Source organism: Kryptolebias marmoratus, linkage group LG1 (assembly GCF_001649575.2).
Source record: "Kryptolebias marmoratus isolate JLee-2015 linkage group LG1, ASM164957v2, whole genome shotgun sequence".
NCBI classification, from domain to species: domain Eukaryota; kingdom Metazoa; phylum Chordata; class Actinopteri; order Cyprinodontiformes; family Rivulidae; genus Kryptolebias; species Kryptolebias marmoratus.
The window spans coordinates 13,253,903-13,267,645 of NC_051430.1; the positions used below are offsets into that span (position 1 = coordinate 13,253,903).

The 13,743-nt window shown below is 41.9% G+C and overlaps 2 protein-coding genes across 5 annotated transcripts; one reads left to right on the forward strand and one right to left on the reverse strand.

Annotated features, from left to right (window-relative positions):
• Positions 1 to 5,996, forward strand: si:dkey-96l17.6 (kinesin-like protein KIN-14E). Its single transcript, XM_037978556.1, has 17 exons — positions 1 to 109; positions 183 to 305; positions 385 to 679; positions 757 to 899; positions 1,406 to 1,582; positions 1,713 to 1,873; positions 2,044 to 2,150; positions 2,301 to 2,404; positions 2,652 to 2,751; positions 2,853 to 3,045; positions 3,218 to 3,398; positions 3,510 to 3,747; positions 4,036 to 4,196; positions 4,283 to 4,387; positions 4,513 to 4,610; positions 4,699 to 4,777; positions 4,861 to 5,996. Exons 3-17 carry the CDS (start codon positions 625 to 627, stop codon positions 4,909 to 4,911), a joined length of 1,953 nt encoding a protein of 650 aa, XP_037834484.1. The 5' UTR covers positions 1 to 109; positions 183 to 305; positions 385 to 624; the 3' UTR covers positions 4,912 to 5,996.
• Positions 5,997 to 6,089: 93 nt separating this feature from the next.
• LOC108236597 (cytochrome P450 1A1) lies at positions 6,090 to 12,240 on the reverse strand. Of its 4 annotated transcripts, none has more exons than XM_037978561.1 (9): positions 12,134 to 12,240; positions 11,978 to 12,054; positions 11,507 to 11,666; positions 10,807 to 11,415; positions 10,194 to 10,317; positions 10,013 to 10,102; positions 7,999 to 8,122; positions 7,837 to 7,923; positions 6,090 to 7,718 (listed from the first exon to the last, which is right to left on the reverse strand). In XM_037978561.1, the coding sequence occupies exons 3-9, from the start codon at positions 11,567 to 11,569 to the stop codon at positions 7,436 to 7,438; spliced, it is 1,380 nt and encodes a 459-aa protein (XP_037834489.1). In that variant the 5' UTR covers positions 11,570 to 11,666; positions 11,978 to 12,054; positions 12,134 to 12,240; the 3' UTR covers positions 6,090 to 7,435. The 4 variants fall into 4 exon arrangements, with proteins under 4 accessions (XP_037834489.1, XP_037834487.1, XP_024861935.1 ...); XM_037978559.1 differs by having other exon boundaries at positions 11,507 to 11,785; XM_025006167.2 differs by having other exon boundaries at positions 11,507 to 11,795.
• Positions 12,241 to 13,743: the final 1,503 nt, after the last annotated feature.

The window sequence follows — 13,743 nt, forward strand, 5'->3', positions numbered from 1 at the left end:
CTGTTTGCATCTGCAGATAGCTCAGGACATCGAAGTGATGAAGAAGAGGCATCTGGAGACGGTGCAGGAGATGGAGGACAGTTTTCAGATCACAGCGCAGAGGACCCAGGTACAATGAGGTGTGAGGGGGTCTCTGTGTGCACGCGACGGCATAAACGTCACCAAATTCTGTATGTCGGCAGAAGTGGATCGTCCAGAAGGTCAGATCTCATTATCAGAACAAGTTAAACACCGTGAGGAGAATCCTCGACCTCTACCAGGAGAAGGTGGAGAAGAACAAGGCTGACTGGCAGAAGAAAGTTGCAGTCAGTCACTCATATTTTATGTATGCTTTCTGCTGTTTTTGCCACAAACGTTTGAACTCACTCGTCCGTGGTTCTGCAGGGTTTGGCAGCAGAAAACGAGCAGCTTCTGGAGGAGCAGAGAGCCGAGAAAAGAAGAAGTAAAGAGGAGGCCCTGCAGTGGCAAAGAGAAAAGGTCGGGGAGGGGCGGTGTGGCAAGATTTGAACCTCTAACCTTGAGCACACTCTTCTGACCACATTTGAGAACAGCAGGGACCTCTTCAGTATCAGAACACAGTCATCAGATACGTGTTGCGTCTGTATCTTTTTCTATTAGAGCAAAATGCTGGAGCTGTTCTCCAGCAAACTGGACGCCTTGCACTGCCACCAGGCCTCCAGTGAGTCCAGCAGCATTAGTCGAAGATGTAGAAACCTTTTCAAATTCACTGACTTTAGTGCATGTCGCACCGAGCAGCGCTGCAGGAGCTGCAGATGGCCAGACAGGAAATAGGGAAAGTCCAAGAGATGATGACGGTATCGTCACAGCAGCAGCAGGAAGCCACAGAGGAAAACAAGAAGTCAGATAACCAAGATCACACAACTCCACAACAAACTGTGGTGGGTTGGAAACAGTTGCCACAACAACACAACAACCAACTATTAACAACAAACTAACCTTCTGTTGGATATTATGTAGAAAATATAATGAAATGTAGTTGTAAATAACTGAATACTGTATGGAAACACACCTACCTTTGCAGCCCAAAAACCACAGCAGGACTATTAAATATAAATATTATCTGCAGGACTAAATTAAAAAAAAAGGTTAAAAAGAAAAACAACTGGTCTTCTATTCTGCAGCCAAAGACGTTTTGCTTCTCATCTGAGGAGTTTTCTCAATTCAAAACCATTTCTCAGTTCTTTCTTTCACTGAGAAAGCTCCTCGGATGAGAAGCAAAACATCTTCAGCTACATAATAGAAATCCAGTTGTTTTTCTTTTTAACCTTTTTTTGGATTTACCAATCTAAACCAGTATAACGCACAAGTAATTGTTCTTGGTAAATATGTTTCAGTCTTTTTTTAATTCTGGGGAGCTGATGCTTCACTTTGAATCTGTACTCAGACCCGCAGGGGCTCAAATCAGCCTCTGGACGGGACTAACGCCCGTCTGGAGGAGCTGAAGGAGAACCTGTACCAGAGGGAGAGGGAGATCACAGAGCTGCTGCAGGCGGAGAGGAGCCCCGTCCCTCCAGTCCCTCAGCCCCACTGCAGCATCCTGCTGCCTGCCGTCATACAGAAGGTGCTTAGAAATGTGAAAAACAACTGAAAACTGCTTAAATCTCTCTTTTTCTCTTTTTTTTAAACAAAATAATTTCTGTGTTGCACAGATTGATTTAAGTCTATTGTTTTGATGCAATACAACCTTTTAGGCTCATGCAGTTTGTCGTGCAGTGGCTGAGGCACGACATCTACTCGACAAAATGATCGAGGACAATCAGGTGGGCCTGGCAGAAGCCAGAGACAAACTGAACCATCTGCAGAGCGCAAAACGAAACAGGAAAGACGAAGAGAAGACCGCTGACCAGGAGGGGTTAGAGATCATGAAAAATAATTTGTATAAATATTTAGCGTCATATTGATCAGAGGCATTACTTTTTAACAAAATGTTCATTACAAATAAGTCAGATTTGGTTTTGCATTCTTTATTTTACAAAGTAAAATGGAGAATTTGGTGAATGTGGATGTTTTTCCACTTTACAGGTCAAGCGAGTCAAGTCTAACTTTCCTACAAGAAACAGTGAGGGAGTATGAGGTCTGTCAGATTGCTTTAGACTGCATCAGATCTGGAGAAAGCCCTGCAACAAATGGTAAATTCATAATTTTAGACCCCTGAATGTGTTTGCTGCAATCAATCATGGCAACTTAACAAAACTCACGCAAATTATGCACCTTATTTGCATCGTTTTTACTTTTTTACTTGATGTATCACTGATTTCCCACATGTTCTTTCTGCTCAGACTGTGAAATGTCAGAGCTGGAGGACATCCTCGGCCAAGAGACAGTTCAAACCCCAAACAGAGTAAAGAGCGTCGGTCAGCAGCTTCTCTTGCTGCAGAATCAGGTTCGTGTTTCCTCACACGCCTCAGTCACAGATGTATCGTTAAACCCAGTTAGGCCGAAACTCAAATATAGAAGTTCCAATATCTGTACAAGAAGTTTTAAACACAGGAGGCTTTTAATGGTGGCAATCAAAAATGGTCCAGCTGGGTCCTGAAAAGTTTTTTTGTTTCTGATTGTATGCACAGCTTGCCGTGGTGCAGGTAAATGTTTATCAGCTGAACTCTTTCAATTGTGTGTTTTCTCTCGAGCTGAAACAAGAAAAAGAGGAGAAAAAGAAAATTATTGAGAACTACACTTCAGAAAGAGCAATGAGGAAGAAATATTACAATATGGTGGAAGAAATGAAAGGTACACAAATGTTACTAAAGCTGTTCAGTGGGGGCTAAACTATTGTTTAAGTCACTCTTTTTTCTGTTTTAAATTTTTAAAAATCAAAATTGATCCTTCAGGTAAAATTAGGGTGTTTTGTCGAATTCGTCCGGTGAACCGAAGTGAAGCTGCTCAGGGAGGAGTTGTTGTCGTGGATAAATTAGACGATCACTCCATCACAGTGGAAACCCCTCGAGGGCTCAGAGAGTTTCAGTTCGACAAAGTGTTCAATGCCGAAAGCTCTCAGGAGGATTTGTTCCAGGACACAAAAAGGTGAGGGCGAATGTGCTTCCCTCACAATAGTCACAAATGTTTAACATCACAGACAAACTAAACATTAGATAGTTATTGGAAAAGTTTCAAGATAGAGTCATCTTTCACAATGATAATTTTTTAGGAATCTGCCAGTAACTTAAGCTCTGCAGATTTTTCGTTTCTCCCCCAGGTTGATCCAGTTGGTCATTGATGGATACAATGTTTGTATCTTTGCGTATGGCCAGACGGGCTCAGGGAAGACCTTCACCATGGTGGGGGACAAGGATCAGAAGAACCCTGGGATCATGCCAAGAACTTTCAATGCCATATTTGATATTATGCAGGAGAACAGTACTAAATTTGACTTCAAGGTAGCAAAAAAAAAAAACACATTGCCACAGAAAAATACCCTCAAAGTTAAAGAAAAACAAGAACCTGATTCTCCACACCTTCCTGTATTTTTTTCATCGTTCCGCCTTCAGGTTTCGGCCTACATGCTGGAGCTGTACAACGACAGGCTGCAGGACCTCCTCGTCAGCCAGGCGGGTGAGGCCCATGCACAGACACAACCCAGTGGCCCGGCCAGGCGGGTGGAAATCAAAAGGAACAGAAAGGGGGTTGTATTCGCCCAAGGAGCAGAGACAAAGGAGGCTTCCAGCGGCCAGGAGCTCTACGCTTTGTTCCAGCAGGCCTGCGCCAATCGACACATCTCTGCCACCAGTGAGTTCTCCGTACGGCCTGATGTCATCCAGTTCAAACAGGGTCGTGCTAAATGGTTCAGATTAATCCTGTTAGTTGCAGTAAGAGTGAGGCAGTCATGTACATCAGTACTGGACCGGTGCGTGGCAGAGCATCAGCATGCTGAGGGAGGAGGAGCCACAGTTGTTTCACACAATCTGAGGATTCAGTGAAAGAAAAGACCACAACTGGGTGTGAGAGGGCCTTTTTCTCAAACACCGTGTCACATTCTCCTGTTGTTGCTATTCTTGCTGTTGAATATTTCTCCAGAGATGAACGTGGAGAGCTCCCGTTCGCATCTCATTGTTGGCATCATGGTGGAAAGCAAGAATTTAACCAATGGGAGTGTGAGCACGGGGAAGCTGAGCCTGGTGGATCTTGCAGGCAGTGAGAGGGCAGCTAAAACCGGTGCCAAGGACCACCAGCTCAAGGTGCGCTCATCTCTGTCCTAACCGAGACAGATAAGAGACTGAAAAAGCCCGGCGTTTCTCACGAGTCCCTCTCCTCCCCTGTGCAGGAGGCGAACTCCATCAACAAGTCTCTGAGTGCTCTGGGTGACGTGATCTCAGCCTTGTCTGCAAAGCTGCCCCACGTTCCCTACAGGAACAGCAAGCTGACTCAGGTACTGATAAAAGGAACCGCCAAATTTGATCTAACTTGAATTAGCATTTAAAAATACAAGAACTGTGATTCTCTGTGCACGTTCCTGAGCTGTGATGTTGCTCCTCATCTCTCTCTCTCTCTCAGGTGATGCAGGACTCTTTAGGAGGAAACGCCAAAACTCTGATGATCGTCAACATCTCTCCTTCAGAATGCAATCTTGATGAGACTCTCACATCTCTTATGTAGGAAACACAGACAAAACTGACATTTTTTTCTTACCACGATGACACCAAACTGCTCATTAACCCCTGAACTTGTTGAACCCTCCAGTTATGCAACAAGAGTGAAGGCCATCACCAACAATGCTCAGAGAAATGTGGAAAGCAAAGAGATTGCCCAACTGAAAGAGGTCAGCAATACTCAGATATGAGCATATATTTCTTTAGAGTAAAAAGTTACACTAACATTTGTTTTTTTATTATTTTCTGGCAGCTGATCATGAGGCTGAAATCTGGACAAACTGTGGAGGAGGTGGATGTTTGAAATGTGCTTCTGCGTACATTATTTAGTATTGGGCTGTTCTGTAAATAACAGTGATGCTGTTCTTAGTTTAAATAATTTATTTGATCACAATGTGGGCACTGATATTTGCTTTTTGCTGTTCTTTATCGAGCGCTGCTTGCATGGGTCTTTAGAATAAAGTTTTTATGATTCAGAGGCTAACAGAACGGCAGTCAGTCAGTGAATCTGTCTCTCTATTGTATGTGGTCACTGGTCAAAAACAATGTGATCATAACCATAAAAATATTGAATGCCCCAAAACAAATGTTCTGTTTATTGTTGGGTCAAATTCACCATCTGGGAACAGAAACTCTTTACGAAACAGACATCAGAGTGACTGCGAAATGGGCAAAAGCACCAAACCTTGTCGAAAGAAATGACTTTCTGTTAATTTAACTCTTAAAAACAAGCTCATCAGTTGTGAACTGTCTCATAGTTTTCTGTAAAATCACAATCATCTCTTTTTGGAGTCACTGAGAGATTTATTTCTTGATCGGTGATCTTCTGCCTGCATCTGGGTCCCGTCTTCATTATCACGCTCCTCTAATGTAAGCTGTGAGCCCCACTGTGGTCGTCTTTGTTGCACCACACAATCTCCAGCTTCGCGCGCTCCATATTTTTGGGCTGCTTTAATCAGAGGCCAGTCAGAACGTGTCGACCTTGATTACTTTGTTACCATTCTTGTGCAGAACTTCTGCTGGGGTTGAGATAAAAACCCAAATGGAAACATGCTGACGAGGAAAATGCAAAAGTAGATGCCAAAAACGAACAAAGGCAGGAAGCAAAACAGGTAAAACACAAAGGAGAGAAAATTAAGAACTAGACACATGCTGGGGGAGTAAAATACAGGAAACACTTAAATGAACCCAACAAAATCAAAGCAAAAACACCACAAACTCCAAAAACATGCTTCCTATGTGTTTCCTCAGTAAAGCTGAGACACTTAGTAGCTAAATGCAGATTACAGATCACAGAAGAAAACTTTTTTCCTGAGCCTGTTTATATAATTTAGACTTCCAATAAGTACCATCATGTAAGCAGAGCTGAAGTCGTTTATGCGCCACCTAATGGTGTCAAAGGTCCATTTTTTTATGTTTATTATTTTTGTCTGTTGTTTTTCAATGTAAATAAACAACAACCCTTATCCATGTTCATTATTCTTTTTAAATCTAATCTTTATTTAGACAAGTTCAACACAGTCACTATATATTCTTTTGTAGCTTACATAATTTCACAGACATTTTTAGAGAAACCGAGTTACTTGACTTTATTCTGACAACAGAAAACGTAATTTCTTAAAAAACATACATTATGAGCAAAGTGCATTTGTGAGCATCAAAACATGTCAAACAACGATGTGTTGGCAACAGTGAGATTATTAGTGATGATTAGTGCTTTTTGTAATTATTTAAGGTTACCTAATGTAAATAAAATATAAAATTGAATTCTTGAATATATGTAATGGCTTTGAAAGTATATAAGTGAAATGCAAATCAGCCACTGTGTAAAATAAGTCTTTAAATTCTTACAAATAATCCTCTAAAATGATTCATGAGGTTCTCGGTTTGAATCCTTGGCTTAGACCGAGTGAAACGGCTCGGTGGCCACAACAGAGGGCAACATTTATGAAATACATTTTCCAGGCTGGACTCTGCTAGAAAACAAGACTTACACAGTCCACAGTCCTGAGTGTAACTTTGAAGCTTTTTATTTAAGGAAAGAGTTTCCTTCAGTAATTTTATCAGTCCTGTCTCGGAGGCTTCTGTAAGGTTAGCTTTTTAAAACAGCAGCTTTATTTCACACTTTATTGCCCTCTCTCCTATATTGTCTGGGATTGTTTTTAATCTGAGTGTTAGGGAGGCCAGGAAGAGAATAACATGCTGGGAAAAGGATGTTTCCAAAGACCCGGGACTACTATATTTAAACACTGCATATTGTTTGTCTGTCCTCACGGAGCCAGCGAGGAAGCATGGAAGGAGGAATGTTTAGCTTAACATTGTATACCTTTAACCCACGTTGAGGCGATGGTGGGTGGTTTTCACAGTGAGACGATGTTGCACGGCACAGACAATAAACAGATTACAGAGCAATGCAGTCCACCGTGGCCTTCAGACTAAAAGGACAATCAGGAAGAGACAGGAGAAAAGAAAGAGCATCACAGTGGCAAACGCAAGTGGGATGAACTTTTCATGAACACAGTTTCAGGCCTGCAGCACCAATCATCATTTTGGAAAGCTCTTTCTCTCCCTCTGTCAGTGTCGAACTGTAAATAAAAACTCCCAGATAAAGGCTTTTAATGAGGGACTGTTTTCAAGCTACACTCACTTTTAATTTGGTGAGACTGGAAGGCTGGACCCCATTCAAAGTACGTTGACCCAGGCCATCTTAAACAAACGTGCTTCACAATGACTGTTCTTTCCCACTTTGTCACCAAAACAAACCCTCCAGTCTGCCACCGGCAACAGGAGAGCCTCTATCTCTGTGGAAGTTGGGTTTTTAGATCAGTCTAAAACCTCGAGGAGACTGTAATCCTGTACGGATGTGGCTTCATAGTCAGACCAAAGTCAGCGCTGAGATCCAGCTTCTGCCCGGGAACGCTTTCAAGCTTCAACCCATGAAGCAGCGTCGTGAGAAAGACGAACATCTCCAAACGTGCAAATCCGTCGCCAACACACCGCCTCTTCCCCACGCCGAAGATGAGGACTTTCTCCGTCAGCTCCTTGTTCAGCTGTCCAGACGGACCTAAGAAGCGTTCGGGACGAAACTTCTCCGGATCACCCCAAAGATCACTGAACAAAATAAAAAACAATCTTTTTTTTGTTTGTTTTGGGGCACATATTTATGAATCAAAAAAAAGATTAAGTTGAGCATATTTCACACTTCATACATGAAGTATTTTATACTCACACATCATGATTGACTTGATGCTGATTGATGAAAACACACGTATCCTTGGGGATGAAATATCCATTTAGGATGGCGTCTCTGGTGGTGCTGAAGAGAAGAAAAACCAGTTTTATCATTTTACGTAGTCTAAACACTGATGTGCGGCACACAGTTTGGTCTTACCAGTGGGGTATGGTGAAAGGAACGTATGACGAGTGTCGAAACACCTCGTGTATGAACGCTTCAGTGAGCGGCATTTTAGGCTTATCTGAAAACCTGGGCAGCCTGGCCGAGCCGATGTGGTCATCTTAACAAAAAAAAAAAAGAACAAATCAAAACAAATGAAAACACAGAAGTAGCTGTTGCATCATTATTAAACTCACAGAAAAAAAGTTTCCCTTCAGTTTATAAAAGTTACAAAGCTCATTGTTGCCAATTTAGTGTGAGCAAAATATTCTTCAAATTAAACATTTTACATTATCTTTATGTTTGGTCAATTCTACAGAAAGTATTAAGAACTTGCAAATACATCACATACAGAATACTTACTGCTTTTGGTAGCAGTACATTTTATGTTGTAGAGAAAATTAGCAAAAAATAAAAACAGAAATTATGCACAAGTTCCACACGGACAACTTTGGGATTTTGATGATCTTGATTTGATTTTGATCACCTTGGAGCTCTACAGCTCAGACAAACTGAGCCTCGCAGACAGACACTTTGATAGATTTTACACATTCCCAGTTTAGGTTTTATTATTTTTGAACATTTCATCACAAACGTTTATCTCGCAGTGTGACTTTTCTAACTTTTGAACTAAATTTTCGTAAACAAACTTCTGATTTCCAGGTTTTTTATATTTCTTATACAGTTTGTACATTAAAACACGGGTACTTTTGTCTTATTTCACTCAGTGAAAGAAGAAACATCTCACTGCTATAGTACTTAGTTCTCTCTCCAATCCCCCCAGAGTGCACACATCAAAACTCTCATTGATTCCCATCATATCTGAGCTCAGGATTTCCTCTTCAAACCTGAAAGTGAAGTCTTTACCTTGTCGAATCTCCAACATAAAACACTGTAAACACACAAAGTTTGACAAGTGTGACAATCAGACACTTCTCCCACTTAGAGATAAAGGAGTGATTCGATATGAAGAGTTTTTGCAAAAAGCTTGTTTTCAACTCTGCGTTTCTTTCTGCCTGTTTTTTTTTCTTTAGGAGTGCTGTCAGGAAGTAACAGAGACACAGGTGTGTGGTTACCATGGTGACCCTAATGAGCCACTGGCAGCAGCTTTAACATTATTTTTATTCTTTTTTTTTCTTTACACTTCTATACAGTTTATACATTAAAACATCAGCATTTCATCAGATTAGAATATCACTAAGGTAAGTTTGTGACTCAAATAGGGCTTTAAAGAAGAAAGCTGATGTGTGCTGGGACTTCAGGCAGCAGCTGAATCTGATTCCTTCAAAATGTCTTCAGACATTTTCTTGTTTCATTTTATCACAAGAAAGGTAACTTGATGCCTTGCGTGTCAGTGCCTTTGTTTCGCTCTTGAACTCTCTGAACCCCTCGTGTTCTGATTCATCCTGTCACCTCCTCGTATGCCCCCATCCCACCCCCCACCCGCTCTCCCAGTGAAAGTGCAACGTGCCTCAGAAGAGTCAGCGTCCGTTCAGCCGGCTTCAAAAGCATCCCTGGTGTCAGCAAATTGAGCTGATCTTTTGTGAGTTTCTCTCTGTCCTGAAAGGACCCTCAGGTTGACTATTGTTGCGTGTTTCTTTGTGCCGACTCTGCCTGAAACGTCACAGATAACCTGGTTTCAGATTGCTTTTGGCAGATATTCTAACAAAGAAATGTGATATTGCTCTATGAGCGACTTTCATATCAATAATTAAGTAGGATCTGCTGTATTTGGAGAAATGTCTTCTCTCAGATTTTGGTCTTTCTTTAATTAACCAGCAGCCACAAACTGAGGCTCATTAGTGATGTAGTACTTGAAATCATTAACGAGTAACCTGCTATTTTTGGACAATGAGACTATGAATCATTAATGAGAAGACACAGACTGCACAGTGCATATTTTTCTCTTCTAACAGGATGCCATTATTGTGTACAAGAAGTGAATATATAAGATTTCATCCGAGAAATAACTGAGCTCTGCGTAGCAAATAAATGGAACAGAAAACAATACCTATCTCCTGATGTATTTTATCCTGGATGTCAGGAAACTTGATGAGGTACAGCAGGCTCCACTGTAGCCCAGCGAAGATGGTGTCAAAACCTTCAGAGGAGCGCAAACAAAACAAGTGAAATAACACGCTTTCTGCAGTCTGACCTAAAGTTACTCAGGCAGGACTTTGAGTTTGTCTAACCTGCGCCGAAGATGTCTATGACGGTGCGAATGATCTGAGAGTTGGAGAGCAGAGACGTTTCCTTATTGTCTTCTCTGTCTTCACAAAGCGCAATCAGGGCATCTGTGATGTCCCGGATGTAGTTCTACAACCACACACATACAGTAAAACTTTGATAAGAACTGTCTTTATCGCTGCGAAAATTGTATCTCTAACATGAATGTGCAAATTAGATTTGAAATTTAAAATAATCAATTAGAGAAGAGCTGGTAACAAGTTAGAGTAGGACGCGTGTCTTCCACTTGGTTGCTAATTCTTAAATGGGGTGCATGTGAACATTTTAGCCACTCTGCACAAGAACAAAAGTTCTCTCCGGGAATCTTGTTTGGTATTTTTTGGCTACAGTTCCGCTCACTGCTGTGTGTGTCCAATGTCAGATTAAATAGAGGCAAATTAGTGGGAAAGATTTAAGGAAAACAACACCTACTGACATGCAAGATCATGCAGTATCAAAAAAATTCTCTGGCCTCTGTGGTCACTGTATTTCATTATGGTTCCACTTGTCTTGTCTCTACAGCTGCAAATCATGAAGGCACATGCGAAGCCTTGTTTAAAAGTGTGTGGGCCTCTTCACCTTATCGAAGCTGCTGACGTGCTCCTCAATCCTCCGCTCCATGAATCCGTTCATCCTGCGAATGTACTGGACCAGTTTCTTCAGGGACGGACTCGGAAAGTAGCGGAACACAGGGAAGAAGTCGGCCAGGTTCCCTGCAGCAAAGAGTTTCAGGACCTCGTTGTTGATGTTGACAATAGTGAGGAACTCCTTGTCATCGTGGTCGTATCTTCTCCCAAAACACAAGGAGCACACAACATTTGCCACACAGGTCACTAAGGACAGCGATGGATCTATACCCATCTTATCAGAGTCTTTTACGGCTTGTTCTCGAATCACCTCCACCATCTCAGTGGCCTCGGCACAAATATGCTCCTCCAGGAGGCAGGTGGCCCCGGATCCCCTGGGCTCAGCCTGGGAAAAGGACCTGAGGGCGTTTTTACACAGCTTCTTATGGAGCAGCCACGCGGGGCCATACTTCTCGCTGAAGGTCATGCTGTTCCCGTCAGCTACGGCAGAAAAGGTGAAAAGCTCGGGCCGTCCTGCAAACTCCTCTCCCTGTCGAACCAGCGCCTGCCTGATGGTGGTGAACCCACTGAGAACCACGACGTTCAGAGAGCCCAAACGCAGCTGAAGCAAACAAAAAGGATAACCGAATGAAGCAACTGATGAATCCTCTTCCCATCTCAAACTCGTGTTCAAACCCAAACGTTCCTCCTACCTGGAAAACATCACCATACTGGTGCCCCAAGTGAGTCAGACAAAGATGCATCTGGTCCCCCATCTGGAGCAGATTGCCCACAAGGGGCCAGGGTGTTGGGCCTGGAGGAGCGGGGGACCTTGTGTGGTCCAACCGGGAGTCCCGCTGGCTCTGCTGGATCCTGATGGCCACCAGGACCAGGGTGAGAAGACACAGAGCAACGGTGACCGTGGACAGAGAGGCAGAAGGGTCTTCGCTGACTGGCAGATTTCCTGACAATATCAGCCCCATGTTGCAAATCTGCAAAAAACTAAAGGGGGAAAATAGGAGACCCTTGACAGAAAAGGTTACGTTTGGCCCCAAAAGAATAAATCCAAAATCCAAACCTTGCAGAAGAACAAAGACAGGAAGAAGGAAAAAGAAAGAAAGGCAAGTACTTGCCCTTTACAGCTTCCTGTTTAATCACTTTCTAATAAAACAGTTCAAATTCACCTCTTTTAAAGGTCCTTTTCTTTTGCTCCACCTCTTAGACTAGATTTATGAAATTCGTCAGTGGCCTTGGTGCAATCCTGCAAACAAACAAACATCACAAAAACAAAAACAAACCTCTCTGCGCAGAATAACTGATGTAGAAACAAGAAAACTCACCATACAGCACTTTATGTAACTCTGATGTAAACAGCTGCCAGATGACTGGGAGAAACCAAAACTCCGCAGCAGGCAAGAAGTTTGAAGAGTTTGGAAGCTGATCGAGGAGGAGGAGGAGGAGGAAAAAGAGGAGGAGGAGGATTGCGTGCAGAGAACAGGACGTCCCTCTCCGCTGCAGGTTGGTCCTCTGCAGAGAAAACTGCAGCTGCTGCCCACTTCAGCAGCATGATGGGGTTCAAAATACGGGAAAATAATCACAGCTTTAAAAGTTTACTTAAATATTACTTCGACCACGTTTCGTTTAATGCACTTTGAATTTCAATTTTAAAGCTACTTGATCATTTGTGTGTTTCCTTATACTTGAAACATTTGTTGTCAACTTTCTGTCAGACAGTTTTGATGAATTTATGTTTAGGTGAGCGCACACTTAAGGCTAATCTACTAAAGCTTTGGAAAATCTGAGGAAGACGCTGAGATAGTCTCATTTTGTAAGAGACATGTAATTCCTGTCATCAGCCACGAGGGGGTGCTGTTTCTCTGTTAAAGCTGATTTTATGTTTTATGTTTTTTTTTTGTTTGTTTATTCGAGAAATAAATCCCAGAAGTTAATGCAGGTGGCAACTTATTTCTTGAATAATGTTGTGAAGTCCAAACCTTTCTTATATTGGCACCCAAATAAAAGTGAAATATGTTGAGGAAGCTGTCAAAAGCAACTGCATTTGTCATTTTAAAATAAACTATATGACAATTTTTTACATATAAAACACATGCTTCACATGTCAAAAGGAAAAGGTCTTTTAGGCAAACAAAACCAGAAAATATCTTCAATTTATATCCGAATTAATGACATTATTTGTGCTTGTCTTCATCACGCGAATCATTGTTGAAAGTGTTGAAAAGTTGTCTTCTGTTTGCAGGTCAAAACCTAGTGAAGAAGCACCCTAAATTTCACCCAAGTAGCAAGTGTTTCTGTTAAATTTTCCCCACTTCCGCCCTTTTTTAAAAAAGCAAACAAAATAGCTCAGAGATATGGTTTTATTGCCTCTTTTATCACCCATAAACAGGTATTTAAAAAGGTAACGTGTTGTTGTGCCGCCACACTTCTCAGATTCTTAGGTGAGAAGGACCAGTGAGAACCATGAAGTGGACAAAGAGCCAAACAGCCATCCTGCTTCTCCTTTCTGGGTCACGGGGAGCTGGTCCCTGTCTCCAGCCATCACTGGGGACACCCTGGACATTTCACAAGTCCATCACAGGTGGACAAAGTGCCAAACATCTTAAATGTCTGAACCAGCAGTTTAGTGAAGATGTCCATTAGTTTTTAGGGCATTCACTCCATAAAGGTAAGTTTGCATCAGTTTACTTTGATCAAAGTAAAAAACTTATCTGTGATTAAAATGATCGCCTCCAAATTTACAAAACTGAAGTTACTGTTACAATAAAGCTTACGACCACTTTATTGTAAAACGGTCACATTTTCTTCACTGTGTTAGTAGGTGGACTAAACTATATTTGCATTTATGAGGCAAAATCTTTCTGTTGTATCATCGTGGAGTTTTTCAGACTTGTTTCTGAAGACTGTCTCAATTTATGATTAACGCTTTACAGAT

Excerpts from the sequence above, each read along its gene's own strand:
- si:dkey-96l17.6 (XM_037978556.1), top strand. The coding sequence starts at position 625 with ATGCTGGAGCTGTTCTCCAGCAAACTGGACGCCTTGCACTGCCACCAG. Across the intron at positions 1,874-2,043 it reads AAGACCGCTGACCAGGAGGG|GTCAAGCGAGTCAAGTCTAA; the intron begins GTTAGAGATCAT and ends TCCACTTTACAG. Across the intron at positions 2,752-2,852 it reads TATGGTGGAAGAAATGAAAG|GTAAAATTAGGGTGTTTTGT; the intron begins GTACACAAATGT and ends TTGATCCTTCAG.
- LOC108236597 (XM_037978559.1), bottom strand. The coding sequence starts at position 11,776 with ATGGGGCTGATATTGTCAGGAAATCTGCCAGTCAGCGAAGACCCTTCT. Across the intron at positions 10,318-10,806 it reads ACGTCAGCAGCTTCGATAAG|AACTACATCCGGGACATCAC; the intron begins GTGAAGAGGCCC and ends GTGTGGTTGTAG. Across the intron at positions 10,103-10,193 it reads CATAGACATCTTCGGCGCAG|GTTTTGACACCATCTTCGCT; the intron begins GTTAGACAAACT and ends GCTCCTCTGAAG.